At 32.7% G+C, this 18371-nt stretch overlaps 4 protein-coding genes across 4 annotated transcripts in view; 2 read left to right on the top strand and 2 right to left on the bottom strand.

The window, feature by feature from the left end:
• The window catches only part of LOC108903560 (zinc finger protein 271-like), an 8094-nt gene extending 7794 nt beyond the window's left edge, over nucleotides 1-300 (top strand). The window contains exon 4 of the mRNA XM_023457464.1: nucleotides 110-300. Coding sequence (XP_023313232.1) covers nucleotides 110-294 — 185 coding nt within the window. The 3' untranslated portion in view covers nucleotides 295-300. The remainder of the gene's footprint in view (nucleotides 1-109) is intronic.
• Nucleotides 301-511: 211 nt separating this feature from the next.
• Nucleotides 512-11412, bottom strand: LOC108903602 (ras-like GTP-binding protein RhoL). The gene is made up of 5 exons (XM_018705833.2): nucleotides 11221-11412; nucleotides 9746-9858; nucleotides 7954-8068; nucleotides 5289-5409; nucleotides 512-1058 (listed from the first exon to the last, which is right to left on the bottom strand). Exons 2-5 carry the CDS (start codon nucleotides 9850-9852, stop codon nucleotides 847-849), a joined length of 555 nt encoding a protein of 184 aa, XP_018561349.1. The 5' UTR covers nucleotides 9853-9858; nucleotides 11221-11412; the 3' UTR covers nucleotides 512-846.
• A 1597-nt stretch (nucleotides 11413-13009) lies between these two features.
• LOC108903603 lies at nucleotides 13010-13845 on the top strand. The gene is made up of 3 exons (XM_018705834.1): nucleotides 13010-13306; nucleotides 13362-13425; nucleotides 13478-13845. Exons 2-3 carry the CDS (start codon nucleotides 13381-13383, stop codon nucleotides 13760-13762), a joined length of 330 nt encoding a protein of 109 aa, XP_018561350.1. The 5' UTR covers nucleotides 13010-13306; nucleotides 13362-13380; the 3' UTR covers nucleotides 13763-13845.
• On the bottom strand, nucleotides 13845-18255 carry LOC108903558 (zinc finger protein DZIP1). The gene is made up of 7 exons (XM_018705782.1): nucleotides 18033-18255; nucleotides 17746-17978; nucleotides 16948-17694; nucleotides 16422-16894; nucleotides 14751-14928; nucleotides 14542-14696; nucleotides 13845-14349 (listed from the first exon to the last, which is right to left on the bottom strand). Exons 1-7 carry the CDS (start codon nucleotides 18139-18141, stop codon nucleotides 13887-13889), a joined length of 2358 nt encoding a protein of 785 aa, XP_018561298.1. The 5' UTR covers nucleotides 18142-18255; the 3' UTR covers nucleotides 13845-13886.
• Nucleotides 18256-18371: the final 116 nt, after the last annotated feature.

The raw sequence follows: 18371 nt of genomic DNA, 5'->3' as shown, positions 1-18371 counted from the left end.
ATCTTAATTTTTTACGACGAGTACTATATTTTATAATATATTGTCAATAGTATTTATATTTTTATTTATCTATACCAATATTTTTAACAAATAATAAAATTTATTGCAGGTAATCTTGAAAAAATGGCGTATACAGGTTCCGAGCACGATTTGTATTCCATGGTGTTGTCGCCCATTTTGCCGGAAGTGGGATCGCTGTGCCTAGGTAATTCCCCGACTGACAGTCCCCTTGGGCAAGAAGAAACCATTAACGCTATGAGCGAAAAGTGCCTCGAAGAATTTTTATATGGGTGAAATTAAATAGATTAATAGATTATACGGAAATATATTTTTATGCAATACATTTAAACACTTTTCTTTGTAGGGGGGAGTTGTTAAGTCTCGCTGAAATGCTGCAACCTCCAATACATTCCTGCGTTGAAAGTTGTATACTTACGAAAGCCGTTTAAACACGTTTTTCAAAAATATTAATTGTTGAGGTTAAGTGAATAAAACTGGTAAACACGCAACATTGAGTAATAGCTTTACATATGTGGAGTATTTTATTTTGAAAAAGCTCTTAAATAATAACAAAACAATTGTTAAAAAATCATCTTTTACAATTCTAGGACGTTTAGCTAGCCTTGCTTAAAAGTTGGTCAATATTTAAAAAAAAATAAGGTTTTGTGTTTTATTTTTTAATTTCATATTTGCGTGACTTCGCCCCATTTGATGAGTTGCTACTTTGTAGACATGAGGTGGAGTGAGATTTTTTTATCTGCGACGAAACTTTTAAGACAAGGCTGGACGAACGGATTATGCATAAGTATTCATATCATTAATAAAGTATACAAAACATAAATATCGTTACAAAATCTGACACTGCCTCGTGGCAGGTTTCTTATTTTTACTCTTCCGGTACACCCTGATGGCCTCTATGAAAACCTCTTTCAAACCCTCGTTACGTAACGCCGAGCATTCCATGTAACTTTGGGCTTTCACCTTCCTTTTCAGCTTTCGGCCTTCCTCTGGCGAATAGCAAGCTATACTGGGGTCGTCCCTCAAGTCTGTTTTCGTCGCTGGGGAGGGAAAATCATTTGTATTTCATGTTTTAACAAAAATACATTGCTTGGAAGAAAAACACGTAATAATAATATGCTGTCCCCACTACTGTACAAGTCCTCGATCTCTGGACTGTTTATGGGTAAATTAAGTAAAAAATAGATTGATCTGGAGACACCACTAGGCTATCTTTATGTATTTTGACACACTGAATCCGAATCCGTAGTTAGTTTGACTGCAGCATTTGGGTAAATCACTGAAACTGGCTAATGGACTAGTGGGTATCAACACTGAGCACGAAACTAACATTGGTTAAACTTCCTGGTTCAACAAAAAAAAAATAGATCGAAAATAACGAGCGTTCAAATAAAAACGTGGTCAAGTTGGTTCTGAAAATTTGGACGTAGGGCGTAGCGTATAGCAAATGAACTTAAACGTCATCTGTCAAAGCGCTATATCGCCGCTATCAATTTGAATATTTTCGTTTTAAAAAGCGTTTAAAATGGTGTTTTCTCAAGAACAAAAAGTGTTTATCATAGAGTCCTACTTTAGAAATGGACGCAAGATTGATGGAATATGGAAGTATTCTATTGAGGAATGTTTCATAGAATTTCAAAATCAATTTCCCGGCGTTGTTGAGTACAAAATTTTTCAAAGTGCAGTTCAGCGTTGTGTTAATGTTTTTCGTGAAACGGGCAGTGTAACAAGAAAAGAAGGAAGCGGCCGACCTAAAAAGCGGACTGAAGAATTAAAAGAAAATGTCCAACAAATAATGGAAAATGCGCCAAGAACTTCTGTACGTGTTTTATCACAAATGGTGGGAGTATCAGTCGGTACCTGCCACACAGTGTTAAAAAAAGATTTGCGTTTGTTCTCCTATCGTTTAACTTGTCAGCAAGAACTTCATGAAGTTGATTTTCCGCGACGGGCTGTATTTTGTGAATGGTTTTTAAACAACTACGGTGAACTTCATAATATCACCTTTTTTTCTGATGAAGCCTGGTTTCATTTAAGTGGTTACGTAAACTCACAGAATATGAGAATGTGGTCTTCTGAAAAACCAGATAACTTTTTTGTCGAGGGCCCTCTACACGCTCAAAAAATTGGAGTTTGGTGTGCTCTCAATCGAAGGAGGATTTATGGACCTATTTTTTTTAATGGTACTCTTACTGCGCAAAGGTATAGAGAAGAAATTATCGCTCCTTTTGTTAACCAGCTGGAAGAAAACGAAATTACAAACTTTTACTTTCAACAAGATGGCGCAAGGGCACATACGGCAGGCGAGACGATGAATATGTTGAGGGAAGTTTTCCAAAATCGACTAATAAGTCTCAATGCTGAACATGAATTTCCACCGAGGTCATGTGATATTACGCCGTGTGATTTCTTTTTGTGGCCTTACCTTAAAAACACTATTTTTGAACTGCCTATTCCTGATTTAAACCATCTGCAGGCTCGACTTATAGACAAGATTCGTGAAATTAACAATACCCCGAGCATCTTAGAAAATGTCTTTAATTCTTTGAGGAACAGGTGTGAAAAGTGCTTGGAACAAGGAGGGGGACACTTTCAGCAGCTGCTTTAATTTATTGTTATAACAAGGAGGGGGACACTTTCCGCAGCTCCTTTAATTGTTTGTTATTGTTATCACGATTATTCTTTAAAATAAAGTTATATAGTCATTAACGTTATTGAAACTGACAGCTGCTATACAGCTCGTTGAGAAATGAGGTTAAGTTGGTCGCTATAAGCTACTCCCTACGTCCACTGTGTCAGAGCCAACTTCGAAAACGTTTTTATTTGAACGCTCGATATTATGCGAAAGTCTTTCTTCAGATCAGAAATCAGATTAGATCAAAGATCGGGTGATGAAAGGGTGACGTCAGTTCATCGGTGGACGATGTTCCTGTTAGAGTTTCAGTCCGAAGAAGGGGGAATCCAAAGCAAAGACATTGTTGAAGCGGAAAGGACGGTGAAACAGAAGGAAGTAAGGTCGAATACGTCCCAGAAGGTGAAATAAAACATCCAGATTCTTTTAATCAGGAAGAGCTGAATGATCTGATTAGAATAATAGGCCTTCCAAATGATGCGGTCGAATTTTTGGCTGCGGAATTAAAGGGTTGAAGATTGGTAGAATCAGGAACGAAATAAATTTTTTACAGAGATGAAGAAAAGGAGTGTGGAAAGTTCTTCAATAAAGAAGACGAGGGCTTTTTGGTGGTGTACTCTACAGATGTTCCTGGTTTGATGAATGAATAACGTTTACAAATCCGAACATTGTTCATGGAAGTAAATACGCCTGTCCCACACTCAATCACATTAATAGTCCAATCAAAAATCGTCGAAAATATCTCATTTTTTGTCAAAAAATAGTTCAGTAATTGAAAATATGTAAAAATTAGGAAAAATTCCGTAGAATTCAGTGAACTACTTTACCCCACCTGAATTTTTGGGCTTCATTTTCAAAATGGCGCTCAAAGTTCTCAAAAAACTGTTTTTTTCATTTATAAAAAAGACTAAACACTTTAGAAAAAAATGTTTCAGACGAAAGTTGTAGGAATTTTTAATACGGATCGAATAAGCCCAAACGGTTTTGATCGATAAATAAATTAATTAGTTATTGCAAAAAAAACGCTAAAAATCGTAATTTTTTCAAATAACTATCTTTCAAAAATAAATATTTTTTATGAAACTTGGTTAAAGGATAGCTCTTAGTGAGCAAAATAAAATCCTTTTTTCAAAATTGAAAAATATCTTATAGTTTTTGCAAAAATCGAGTTTTTCGAAAAAAAAAGCGTTTTTGTAAAATCGCCATAATTCATAGGCCGCCACATCTTTAGGAACGGAATTGGGCTTAACATTTTCTTTAATAATTACACTATTATGTGCAAATATTGTGCGAGCGTGAAATCGACTTCAAATATCGCAAAAAACGACCGAAAAATCGTTATTTTTTAACTTTTTGATTTCAATTCGTATCAAAATGTCGATACTGCCATTCAAAAGTTGACATATTTTCACGAGTTTTTTAAAAAAAAAGTCTGTCCTACGACCAACAGGGGCCGAGAAAAATTTTTTTACGAAAAATCGCCAATACTTCAATATAAAAAATAGTCGCAACGATTGGTCCCATTTTCTTTCATTAAACTTTAATTTTATGGGCCCCGTATATTGCTTGCTCGGCTCGATGATGCGCGCTATTGAGGGAAAGGGGAGAAGACTGTAATACTACTATTGTATATGTCGATCAATCGTATATGTAACAAACTGCGTGTATTTTTTCTTTTCATGTATATTTATAAAGCTTTTTTATCAGTTATGAATTTGGTTGGACTATAAAAGAAAATGAAAACGTGAGTGTTCTACAGAAAATTAAATATGCAGAGCATAGTGGGCAAGTTTGTGGTGATTTGAAAGTCATATCAGTCATTTTGGAACAGCAGTCACGATTTACCAAGTATCTTCCTTCTTCTTGTGTACATAGAATAGTCGACCCTTGGAAAATACTGCTTCTTCAGCTCCAGATAAAAATTGAACTGATGAAACAATTTGTAAAGGCTTTGGATGAAAACGGAAATTGTTTCCTATATTTAACTAGTCAGTTTCCAAATTTATGTGATCTCAAATCTGAAAAATGTTTCACGATAAACATTTCAAAACGACAATGACAGTTATCAAGAGAACAACGTCGTTTAACACTTTAGACAACTACAAAAGCTACGATTTTGATACTGTTGTAGCAGAAATCATAAGAAACTACCAACGATTAGGATGTTTAATGTAAAAATTTTTTCTTGGTTTCCCACCTGAAGTACTTTCCTGAAAACTTGGTAATTATAAAGACGAGCAGGGTAAACACCTTCATCAAGATCTGAAAGAATTTGAACTAAGATACCCGGGCAGACGGAATATGATGACATAGGTACTTCTATTGGTTACTGAAAAGAAAAATAAAGAAAAATTGAAAACAGTAGTTCAAATAGTTCAAGAGTGCGAAACCCACTTGCATTTCGTTCGAGGACAACAGAATACCTTACCAGCGAAATCAATAATTTCGGCTTTGAATTTTTCCATTCAAGATTACAGAATTTTAGATGGTCAAACTGTGGTTGCAATGGAATGGTTCAGCATGTCAAAATACATTCTTATGGGGTCTCCCAGGTCAACCCAGTTTTTTTTTATTTTGTGTGCCTGTGTTATTGTTGTAATTTAACGTTTTGTTGGCTTAATTAAACTTAACTACTTACCTACTAAAACTATCGGCACGTTGGGACTGAAATGTCTGACTTCGGGAGCCCATTTCATCACAACGTGGTCGTAAGACGCCAAGTTTTTGTCGACGGAAAAACATATCAAGAAGCAGCAGGTCTGTAACAACACAAAGTACATGCATATTTTACCAGGAGATGGGTACAACTTGCGATATAAATTATAGATTTTGAGAACGTGAAGAATAATAAAAACAATTGTAGCAGGTAAATACTTTGCAATTTCGAGTGAGTTTCCAAATAAGCACGTTTTTAGGGTTTAAAAACAAATGTTTGAGTTTAACGTCACTTTTCTAGCACAAGTTACTATTAAATGATATAAATGATATACTATACAGAGTGTTAAAAAAAGAGTGTAAAATATTTAAGGAGGTAATAGTATGAACCAAAATAAGCAGAAAAGTCTCAATAAACATGGGTCCGCAAAGTAACGGTTGCGGAGATATGGAATGTTTTATGCTTTTTAGCCCCTTTTTTTATTTTGCAAAAACGTTGTGTATTTTCTTATAATAGTTGGTTGATGTTTAGTGAAATAAACAGTACGTATTTGACAGTTGTTCTCAGTGCACAAGTTTTCTTTCGCTATGGCTGGTTACTCTAACGCAGAATTAACAGACATGCATTTCATGTATGGTCGTGCTAATGGGAACGCCACCGAAGCGCGACGTCTTTATGTTGACGCTTATCCAAATCGCCAGATTCCTTCACAACGCATGTTTGGAAGAATTCACCAAAGATTGCGTGATACCGGTTCCTTGAGCAAACAGTGCCATTTATCCGGAAGACCAAGGTCGGTATCCACTCCTAGAGCAGAAGAAGAAATTCTAGCACTGGTAGAGCAGAATCCAGGTACGAGTGTGCGGAGAATATCAGCCGAGGTAGGAATTAGTGGTCCTCTTGTTTGGAGAATCCTTCACGAGCAACTGCTTTATCCATACCATGTGCAACGAGTACAGGCCTTAAATCCAATAAATGATCATCAAGCACGTTTGGTTTTTTGCCGCTGGTTTCTACGTCATGATGCTGAAGACCCTCGTTTTCTTGCAAACATTCTTTTTACTGATGAGGCCGGGTTCACAAGAAATGGAGTGTTTAATTTTCACAATACGCATATTTGGGCCGACGAAAATCCTCATGCTCTAATAGAATCTGGACATCAGGCACGTTTTTCATTAAACATTTGGATGGGTATTGTAGGTGACAGGTTTCTAGGTCCTGTTGTTTTACCAAACCGATTAACAGGCGCTGCTTACCTCAACTTTCTGCAGAACACACTGTATGAGTTTTTGGAAGACATTCCTTTGAATCAGAGGCAACAAATGTGGTTCCAGCATGATGGTGCTCCAGCTCATTTTTCCATGGCCGTTAGAGAGCATTTACACCAAACTTTTCCACATAGATGGGTAGGAAGGGCCGGACCTGTTTTATGGCCTCCAAGATCGCCTGATCTGAACCCTCTAGATTTCTTTGTTTGGGGATATTTGAAGACATTAGTGTATGGTACTCCTGTAAATAGCCTGGAAGAGCTGCAGCTACGGATTAATCAAAAGTGTCAAGAAATCCAAACCAAGGAGGGTGTTTTCGAAAGAGTTCGAATATCGTTGAGACGAAGATGTCGTGCCTGCTTGGAAATGGACGGAGGGCACTTTGAACATCTTCTGTAACTTTGTTTTTTGTTTGTTAAAAGCTTCCTTTGTCGGTTTATTCCTAATAAAATAAAATGTTTGAAAAACGAATAGTGGTCCATATCTCCGCAACCGTTACTTTGCGGACCCATGTTTATTAAGACTTTTCTGCTTATTTTGGTTCATACTATTACCTCTTTAAGTATTTTACACTCTTTTTTAACACCCTGTACACTACTGAAACATTGTCCGAACTCTAAACTTTGTACGGTATCTTCACTTTTAGGAATTCTTTTTATTCTTTCATTTTTAGTACTATTCTACTGACATATTTTATGTAAATATGTTTATATTTACATAAAACAATACATTAACATTTACATTAAAACATTTACATTAGTAAGCCGAGTCCGGTTCTGTTATGAACCGCGTATCCCCGAACTCTGCGATCATTATTTCTCGGACGGGAAAGGCAACACAGTGTTGTCGGGTTAACGAATTTATCTTGATTTTATATCTCCACGGACGGTGTTTCTCTTTCAAGCGCCTTTAAGTGTATTCAATTCACATTTTTAGCAAACTATGGCATATTTAAGTAAAATATATCGGTTTGCCCGAACAGTGAAATGGAAGATATATTAACTGTGTATTTTCGGTGCAGTGAAAGTGCACATGCGGCAAAAAATATATGCGCGGATTAGTACAAGATCAAAGACATATTCCAAATGAACATTCTTGTTGATAAATATGGTAAAATCTTAAAGAAAGAAAATAATTGACTATTAAAAGTTATTGCCACAGTTGCAATTTTTGTCAACAGTCTTATATGGACGTATTTTTCTCAAACAAAGTCCACCCTGTACAAACGGATCCATTAAATGAAGATTGTACAGATAAATGTGTGGTAATATCACAAATTGTCAACAAAGGAAACGGGAATTTATAGTTTAAATATTAATCAAATGTTTAGCGTCAACAAGCGGTTATCTCTTCGGAAATATTTCAATTCCAAAACTTACGTGTGGGTATGAAAGGGGTCTGAGCCGTTCGTAGTCCTCCTGACCGGCAGTATCCCACAGGGTCATGTCATATTCGACGTCATCGACGGTAATCTTCTGACCGTAGTGCTCAAACCTAAAACAAAATGTATCAGTAAGTATATTTGTCGCAGTCGTACGAATCGTTAATAAATTTAAAAGGACCCTTGTGGCACTTCCGAGGTTGCTTTTGGATTTGAAATAAATTTAGTAAGGGAGTTTTCAGTCTAATATAAACTAATTTATGTATTAATATACCATATCAAGTTGTTCTTTTCCCTGACTATGGACTGGAGGAATAAATTTGCTAAAACTGTTGTCCCTAAAATTCATTCGGCAATCGGAAACATAATTTTTAATAGATCTTGACATTTCAAAAACTTCAGCAATAATGTCAGACAACATTACAATAGATCTAATTGACTATACTGCTATCTTCAGTTTTGCGCAAGACACATATTTTTGAAGAGGGGCACAGATGACACCCAATGGCGCCATAAAATCGGTAAATCGTGTTTTCGATCGTTTTTTCTTGACAAACCTTTTGCGGACGCCCATGATGTTATCCCCACGTAAAATTCCAATTCACTGCGAATATAGATAGGACCATAAAATATAATATAATAATATAATATATTTGTTAGCCTATACTCTTTTATCCACTATTTTTATTTTTAACAACACGTATATCGTCATCTTCCAAATAAAACAAACAATGCGTTTATTTATACATATCCTGCAAAGCTAACTTGGCAACGGATATGCTTTTTACCGACAATTATTAATTTATTAAAGTAATTAAACATAACCATTTACAGGGACTTGTTCTTGTAAAGAATGGATGAATAATATTGCGCTGAATTCTACCCTTGTAATGCGAAATATGAAACAAGAATCCTTTCCTTTAATAGATTAATACAAAAATGATACTACTCAGACAAAAAGATCAACGATTTATTTGAAGAATATTTTTTCCTATTACTCATTTATCAAGAAACTTTCATATTCTGAAATTATTAGAAATCTGTGGAATGAAATAAAATAATCATAAAAATTACCGCTTATAACGTTATCTGTTAAATAATCTTTAAATTAGATATACAGGACGATTCGTACATTAATCGACAAAGCGGTTAGTTTTTCCCAAATAACTTTAAAACGCTTCGTTCGATTTAAATGAATTTTCCTATCCTAATAGTTGTAAATCGATGACTTTTTGATATAGCAATCGACGTGATTGCATTTACAGAGCTGGGAAAAATACCCCCACCCCTAAACAAATATGCTAAAAATTTATGGCTATATTTTTGTTTAATAGTTATTTCAGAATATGGAGTCTTGTTATTAGTGGCCGTAAGATAGATTGTAAGAGGTTTCTGTTAAAAAATTATCTATATATTAATGGTGGGTGTAATAAAATGTTTGATTAATCTAACAACGAATTCTCTGTTACAATAAATAGATAAAACAAACTCCTATAAATCTCGGAAAAATATAGGGTGTTCAGTTGATGGAAACCATTTATAGTTAACGTAATTACACGAATTATTATTATCATTAATTATTTCAAAAATAAATTGACATCTTTCTATAGTGGCTATTTTTATGTGTTGATCTTTGTCAAAAGTTAAGCATACCTAGATTTTTGGTATCAATTAACACTATCTGACTTCATTTAATTTTTTTACGAAAATCACTTTTGTAAACTTTTACTATTCAAAAATATTAAAACTTGATATTTTTTGTAAAAAGGCGTTTATAATTCGATACTTACACTGTAGGTACATACTGTTCAGGGAAGACACCAGTTGTATAAGCACTTAGCATACAAGTCTTCCCTACGACACCGTCGCCCACAACCGTGATCTTAACACTCGTCATTTTCACCTGAAACCGTAAAAATAAAAACCAATTAAAAAACCAAAATAAAATCTAAGATCAACTATCTCAAATTTCATAATGTATGTTGGGTTGACAAATGAGACCACTACTACTATTCTAACGTCATGATTACCCTAGCCTTCTAGACATAAAAGTAATAAATACTCTAATCGCCTTAACGCAAACCCTGACATTGAATAAATGGGCCTGTAAACGAACTGTTTCAATAATCGCAGATACCTAGAGATACGTAAGTATCTAATCAACTAGATAACACTAATCTTATAGAAATTAAATACAAGTTACATGTGCTATCTAGATACAAATGTATATTTGCTCTTTCATTAAGATACAGCTTATATAGTGAGATCAGTGCCTTAAATATTGCTTTATGCCGATAACTTTTTCTTAGATTTTTTACCACTGAATTAATAATAATACGTTTCCATTCTTGTAGAATAAAACTGACATAGGTATAACCAAACTATTATGTAATTGTTCTTATTTTTAAAAGAGTAAACTTTGAAAATTGGGACAAAATAAAATTTAATTTATATGTGAATAAATTTGCGTAGTAAAATAAATTCGATTTGTGTTAACAGTTTAGAAAGTACACACATAAAAATTTATTTTATTTTTATATTCATTTATGTCGTAAAGAAATAATTAAAGAATGTTCATTGGTAAAAAGGTTGAGAGATCGTTTAGCAAATAAAAAATAAAAGATTTTTTTATGTAGGTAAGTATGTACACTCTGTACATATCTGTTTACGTATGGGCGGTTACTACAGCTTTAAGGTCTGTATAGGAGTAATTCAGCAAACATCTATTTAAAAAAATACTCTCTGTTTGTGTCTCTTATGTTTTTGCAATTATAATTCGCAGGTTCAATATTTATAACGGTTATGATACATTGGTGACAAGCATTTCAAATATGTCAAGGAAAATAATACTTACACAGATTAAAAAACGCTTTGATAGACACGTTTTTTTCCGAGATAGAATTTGCTTCAAAAAATTATTTCAAAGAGGAGCAAATCAAATTATATTTTCTTTAAACTATATAATTTATCAAGTATTACAGTGATCATTATCACACAACTAGAAGCAGCTACCTTTCCATTTCGAAGATAAAAAGTTATTTGAAGTTATTGAGATATCCTAGGTCTTAAAAAATCTCGGAAAATAATTTTAAAAAACCCACGGAATCTAGAGAAAATCTTTTACCTTTATCACATTATATTGCTCTCTCTTATCAACAACCTAATAAGATTCATGACGTTGCTGTTGGGAATTATTTTATGACTGTTCATCAAAAATATAAGGGCGTACATTATAGAACAAAAAATTGTTATATTTTGTACCTACCCTTTTCTCCAAAACTTCACAAGTCACATCTTATGCTATTTAAAATATAAATAAAAATATTCACTGCCTAATATAAAAATGACACAACACACACACATATGACTGAATCGTTTGAGTGTAACTGAGGAAATCCTTATCTGTTCCTTATCATTCTGTCATTTTCACTACACAATATATTGTTTTATACGTGCAGTTATGCCAGGCGAGTTCAAACTCCCGCTGCTGCAGCGCGTTATTCATTTTTCCGCTAATATAATAATAAAAGTTTAATTGTTAGCATGGTTTTCGTCACGGTTTAGGTAATTGGGCAATTTAGCGCTTTAATGTTCAAAATTCTAGTCGCCTTACGCACTCTCTGCCGCTTTATTACGCTGGGACTCTGTGTAGGAGTTTAATTTATCACCCTACATTTCGTCTTGTTATGCGAAGAGTGTCCGCTATATGCATGATGATTTTTAATGGGACTGTTTTACATGCCGTGGCGTATTATCCGATTCTCCGATTGTTCGAGGGAGGAAACTTATAAACAACAATACAACAAAGTTTTTTAATCGAAACTCGTACCTACGAGTATAAGTCGCATACCTGCCATGGAACCATACTTATGAACAATCCTTCCTATCTATTTATTTACAACATTAAATAAATGATATAATACCTACATATGCCGAGAAAATTTTTAAATAACGCCAAATGCCCGAATCAGTAGACTCGTTTATTGCAGGTGGCTGTGCATAAGACAACTATTAAAACAAAAAAACAACACAATATTATTAACGTTATTTAATTTTCTTAATGTTATTGATTAAATATTTATTCGAAAAGTTGATATTATCAAAATAAAAAAAAACTTCATTAAATAAAAATGTTAGGCGTAAAACCCGAATTCGACTACCAGTCGATTTTAGAAGGATGTGAACTTCAGGTAAGTTAATATTTTGTCTTACGTCAAAGGTTAATGTCATTAGCTGGGTAAGTGTATTTACATTTCCGTACCATTTAAATTATTATTTGGCAAATGCCTACCTGTGGTAGGTTTAAGTATGTCCATATGAGTATTTATGTAGTTACTCATGCGAGTATCTATCTACTGTACCTACATAATGTAAAAGCTAAGAGTCAAGGTTATATTTCAAACTTATTTATAAAAAATTTAATTATGTTCAGATTTACTGCAAACAAAAATTACTATAATTAATTTTTAAATATTTGTTTATTAAAGAAACTTTATTCTCTGTGATATCGTTTTTCATAGAGTACCTACTTTTACTATTACTATGTAGATGTCGCCCATGTCATCATACAATACAAAAAATATGGGCGCACCATAAATTATTTCTTTATTGTTATTGATTGATGATATAAAATTACGGGGATAAAATTGCATGATTTTTATCACACAATGAGACAGAATTGCTCTGCATTTTGTTTAACTTGTAAAATATCTGAAAATATCTTGTTGTAAACTATAAACTATTACTTTTGATTCAGTCAAAACATTGCAATGGATGAAAATTTTAAAATAAATTGCTGTATAGCTTATCGCTCTGGAGGTTGTTTATACCTTCGAATATAAAATACTTTAAAAAAATTAAGTTACCTGCTTCTAAGTGGCTGGGTTCAAGCATACTCTTTTTGGGAAAAAAAACTTGCACACTTTGTATGTATTCCGTGGTCAGTCTAGGGACTTTACACAGGGAAATAATCAAAGAGATCAATCTAGGAACTTCACACAAAAATAAAAATATTTGAATTTATAATTTTTATGTTTCTTTTAATATGATTTATTTAATGGAATTTCTGTATACAGAATAATAACTGTTTTTTTCTAGGATGTAAATATAAAAAAGTCCCTCGACGAAACAAATGAAATTACTATTAAACTCCAAAAGCAGTTCAATTCCTACAAAAATTTGATTAAAGAAAGAAATGAAAGAAGTGAGAACTTATTAGAACTAAAATTTACTTTAGACAAAAATCTACAGAAATTGAATGAGATATACAATAAATTGTCCATCTTAAACAAGCAACAGAAAATCGTGCAGGAAAGCATTTCACAACTAAATCAAGAACTTCAACAAAGATCGTAAGCAAATCAATACATCTATGTGACAGTTTCGTTAACATTTTGATTTTTTAAGCGATGATTTTATTAAGAAAATGACAGATATGGACAATGAATTAAAAGCGCTCTATTCTCAGTTTGTAAGTATACTTTGTATAAGTATATTCGCCTATTTTAAATATAAATTCTTAGCAAGGAGAAACCCTAACCAACCTATTGACTGACTTGAATACTGAACTGCTTTCGATTGAAGACACCGCAGCTCAACTTGAGAAAACTTACGAAAAACTGAAGCAATCTCCAAACAACTTAAGCGCATACGAAAGGCCAAAGATTTTGAAACTTGTTTTTGCCGATATATACGAATATAAAGATTTTGAGGAGATCAACAAGAAACTGGCTAACAAAAAAAGAAACGTACAGATTCTATCAGCCGAGTACAACAAGAAAATGGAATTGTTGCAAAAACTATCTTAAGACGAGTTTATTTACTTCGTAGTTTCTTCGTTTAAATAAAATAGTTTTAGAAAAATAAATTTATTTTGCATATTTAAACCTTGTTACAGTAATTGTAAATAAAAATAAATATTTCCTATTTTCCTTATAATTCACTAAAATCGAAATCCGACAAACTGCTCTCGTTTTTCTTCATTTTCTTCTCGTTATCACCCTCTTTGAGAACGTCGGAACTATCGATGCTCGTTAAACTACCCCTTGCTTCTTTATCTACTTCAATCTTATCGCTCTCGATATCGAACAATACTTTCTTTTTCGTTAAAGATCCCATAGAGGGGTAATTTTTTAAGGCGCTTTTAGTATGCATGTCGTTTGCTACATCTTCCTTTGGAAGTATAATTGAGTTAACGTCGGAGTCAGTGTCTACGTTTTTGGTTTGAGATGCCTTAAGCTCCTGAATCACTGCGGAATACGAAGGAGCGGCTTCCCACAGCTTTTTAGGTGATTTAACTTGAGTGGTAGGACGTCGTAGGTCTTCGCTGTCACTGTCCGTGTCGTAGAGGGATCTATTCTTGATAGTTACTAAAGATTTGCTCTCGGCTTCGGATCTGAAAGAAAAATTAATTTCGCAAAATTAACTCGTCCCTTAAAAAGGATATAGGTTTATTTTTTAGTAACAACACTGCTAGAAGTTTGTTTGAAAAAAATAAAACCGTCAAAACCAGACTAATCATTCGTAAGAAAATGAGAACTGAAATTTTAAGTCATATAACTCCATTGGCTATAAAAGTTTTGCTTACTTTAATTCCTTTGGCTTTTTTCTATATCTGATATTTATTACGTTTGCTTGCTTGTTAGTCGGAGTAACACGATTTCTCGTTTTTTGAGCTATATCCTTATTATCTTTCAAAGACTTTTCAATAGATTTTTTGATAGAATCAAATTCGGGATATGACTGAAATAAAGAAAGAGTTAAATAAAGAGGTCTCCGAATGGTACTGTAAAATACCTTTTTTGTTATATTTGCTTGATGTCGGACAATTTCCATAGCTTTTTCGAATGTTTTCTGAGGTATGCCATTCCAATTAGGGGAAATACCGATATCTTGAAGTCTGTTGTTTATAATATTATTTATTTCTTCACGTAACTTCTCGGTTACCTCTTTGCTTTGAGCTGCTTTTTTTAAACTAAAATTTATTAAGAACAATAAGGTCGTTTCCGCAACTGAAATTCAACATAAAACATACATCGGGTGTCCAGTAAATAATGGATAACTTTTAACTGTGAATGGGGGACCCTAAAGTTTTTCTCTTAATACAAAGTCCCTTCGTTTTTCAGTTACTTCTGTTCTTTTTTTTTCAAAATTTGCGCCATAGGTTACTTTATTGGTCACTAGGCCACAAGAAAACGTATTTTTCAGTTATTACTTAATTTTATTTAAAAATTACAGTAAATGTTCAAATTGTCTGATTTTTTTAAACAAGAACTACTATTGCTAGTTAAAAATTGTGATAACACAATTCAAGAATATTATGCAAAATAACTGAAAGATAATACGTTCTCTTGTGGTCGTAGTGACCATAATAAAGTAACCTATGGCGAAAATTCCGAAAAAAAGAACGAAATAACTGAAAAACAAAGAGACTGTACTAAGATAAAAGCCGATTTTCTGAATGACCTTAGGGTCCCCCATCCACGATTAAAAGTTTATCCATTATTTACCAGACACCCTGTATATTTTTCATGTTGTATTGAAATTCCTCAATATAAAATTCAAGAGGAGGAATGATGACTGGAAGCTTCAGAATTTTTATTGCATTTACGTTAGGAATCCAGTTAAATCTTATTATGTTGTTAAATTGGTGGTGCCAATAGTGGCCAATAGTAATAATCACATAATAATTGATATAATGTTACATATATATTTTGTACTTCATTTTTTAAAAACAATCAAAAAGTGAAAAAATATGTGTTAATCTGGGTGTATACCAAATTTTAGCCAAAAAATTCCCTGATAATTCCAGTTTTCAGGAAATTTGAAAATTTTTTAAAATGAAAAAATGTTTATATCAAAAGGGAAAACACTATGATTTTAGAAAAAAACAAACTTTTAATTTCGAATAAGGTTCGTTTGTCTTAATTTAAAAAAGCAACATAAATACTTGGAGACTTTTGGTATAAGAGAAAATGGCATTAGGTACTTTAACAAGCCAAAATTAAAAAAAATATATTTTTCCAAAATATGTGGAATTTTTAGTTGGAATCATTAACTCAACTTGTAATACTGATAAATATGTACTCTAAAAAATATGTAAGGAGTCCAAAATAAAAATGAATGCACCACAATTAAATCAGTTGAAAAGAATTAAAATCTAAAACATTTTTTTTAACGTTGACTTTATTTTGAAGTAAAGTTTAAATGGATGATGTTAGAACTTGACTAATAATTCCCATGTTTTCTGAGACTCAAGAATTATTTTTAATTTTGAGAAATAAAATAACCACTTTTTTAAAAACTAAAAATGATCTGACCGGTTTTTTTAAATTAAATATTAAATGCAAATTTTTGCAAAAAATTATTTAAAAGAAATGGGAACAACCCTATTTAATACAGATCGCATAAAATAGTAAAAATTTGTCAAGTATTTTTTGTAAATTTGAATATTTGGCTGAATATTACCTAGTAAGAGATCGTTTTCCTAATGTTGAGACAGATGGTTTAGCATCATGTACTTTCTTTGGTTCAACTTCAACACTACTACTCTCGGAATCACTTGTACTGTCAGAGCTGCTTCTCTTCTGCAATTCAGGCGAAGGTGAACTGTTGTATAATACATTTGATATTTTTTTCAAGTTGCTTTCTGATATATTTTTTACCGATACTGCCGTAGTTTCTGGCTTAACATACATTCTTTCGATTTCTGCCTTTATTTTTTTAGCATTGTCTTCGTTTCTACCTACTAATTTTGATGGCTTACTAAATTTCATTCTGGGTTTAATTTTCGGTTTTGATGTTTCTGTTCGAATGAGTTCCTGCGGTGGTGTAATTTGAACTTCTTCTTCAACCTTGACTTCCCTTTGTAATTCAATCTCCGACAATTTGCCCCAAAATGCTTGCATCTGTTTTTCTATATTATTCAGACCTGACGAGATCTGAAACATATTCTTATTTACTGAAATACTCCCGCTTTTGAATAATTACATACCTTTGACTCTAGTTGCTCTTCAAATTGAGTTATTTTCTGTTCTATGGTGTCTTGTATATTGTTTTTTTCAAGCGTGCTATCAGAATCTTTATCCATGTCTTTAAATTCAAAAATATTTTTATTGTGCACTGTTTCAATTTGTAAGTTTTTTGTTGGGATATTTTCCTTTTCGGTCTGTGTAGTAGTTTCGATTTTGTCAACAATATGTTCTAGAAAACTTTTTTCTTGTTGTTGTATCTGATCTTTGCTTACTGACCGTGGTTGCTGTGAAGATTCGGTGTTTACGTTTTCTTTTTTATTCGATTCTAAAACCACATCAAACAATTTGCTGTACTTTTCCTCATAAAAATTCTTTTCTATTTGCAACATCTTTATATCATATTCTACCTTATCTTTAAACTTCTCAAATTTTTCCAATATTTCGATAACTTTTAGTTTATTTTCATTTTCATTCTCTTTTAACTTGACATTTTGTGTTTGTTCATCCTTCTCTTGTAATAACTTCTCTGTAATGTTTAACCTTTCTTTTAACTGCTTTATTTCTGACTGCAACTGATCGGTTTCTGCATTTGTAGAAGTTCTATTTTCATCGTTATGTCTCCTTTTTATATGCGAATTTAAATACTCTTCACTAGAAAAAGCCTTAGGACATTTGTCACATTTAAATGTGGCAACACAACTATGTTTGGTCAGTGCAGATATGTGAGTTTCTAGTTCCTCCACAAACAACTTTAATTCTTTATTTTCCTAAAAGGTAAAGTTTCAAAATAAATAGGTTCATATGTCGATCTTTATTACCTCTTTTAATTTAGATATTTCCTTTTTAAGCAATACTACAGTATTATCCAAATACTTTTTACAAAATAATAAATATTCTACTGACAACTGACTTATTCTAAACATTTTAACAAAGTTGGTATCTAATAACTCCGCCTGGTCGTTTTCTAAGACATACTGAACAACTGTGGATAGAAATCTTTCTACTGAGGCTACATCTCTCTCTTTTATTATGCGATCTATATCGACCAAACCTAAAATATAAATTTACTTTAGAAAACATTTTAAAATGATTTTCATTGACTTACATATTTTATTTTTATCTAAATTTGAATATTTGTATTTTTCAAATGAAAATCCAGCATCCCAAGCTAATCTTACATAGTCAAAATGCCATTTGTAATCATCCGCAGACATTTTTATTGAAACCAAATGTTCATTATATTTAACCGCAGGTAACGAAACATTTATTTATGATTAACATCAATCTACGACCAACTAGGATATTCTGTGCTACGACTTACAGATGGGTTGTCTCTGTTACAGATATGAAATTATTTTATTAGATTAAGGTTATGAAATTGAAAAGAAATGTTAAGCTGACGGGTAAATACAAACAATTGGTTGCTAAGGAAACGACCTTCATT

The sequence above is a fragment of the Anoplophora glabripennis genome, unplaced genomic scaffold, assembly GCF_000390285.2.
Source record: "Anoplophora glabripennis isolate ALB-LARVAE unplaced genomic scaffold, Agla_2.0 scaffold127, whole genome shotgun sequence".
In the NCBI taxonomy this organism is placed as follows: domain Eukaryota; kingdom Metazoa; phylum Arthropoda; class Insecta; order Coleoptera; family Cerambycidae; genus Anoplophora; species Anoplophora glabripennis.
This window is presented reverse-complemented; position numbering and strand designations above follow the sequence as displayed.

Bases quoted from the DNA above. Each gene is read 5' to 3' on its own strand.
- LOC108903602 (XM_018705833.2), bottom strand. From the start codon at position 9,852: ATGACGAGTGTTAAGATCACGGTTGTGGGCGACGGTGTCGTAGGGAAG. The intron at 8,069-9,745 runs GTAAGTATCGAA...ATTTTGTTTTAG, and splicing joins GAACAGTATGTACCTACAGT to GTTTGAGCACTACGGTCAGA. The intron at 1,059-5,288 runs GTAAGTAGTTAA...TTCCCTCCCCAG, and splicing joins CGTGCCGATAGTTTTAGTAG to CGACGAAAACAGACTTGAGG.
- LOC108903558 (XM_018705782.1), bottom strand. From the start codon at position 18,141: ATGTCTGCGGATGATTACAAATGGCATTTTGACTATGTAAGATTAGCT. The intron at 16,895-16,947 runs GTATGTAATTAT...AATATGTTTCAG, and splicing joins AAGAGCAACTAGAGTCAAAG to ATCTCGTCAGGTCTGAATAA. The intron at 14,697-14,750 runs GTATTTTACAGT...TCTTTATTTCAG, and splicing joins AAGCAAATATAACAAAAAAG to TCATATCCCGAATTTGATTC.
- LOC108903603 (XM_018705834.1), top strand. From the start codon at position 13,381: ATGACAGATATGGACAATGAATTAAAAGCGCTCTATTCTCAGTTT. The intron at 13,426-13,477 runs GTAAGTATACTT...ATAAATTCTTAG, and splicing joins AAGCGCTCTATTCTCAGTTT to CAAGGAGAAACCCTAACCAA.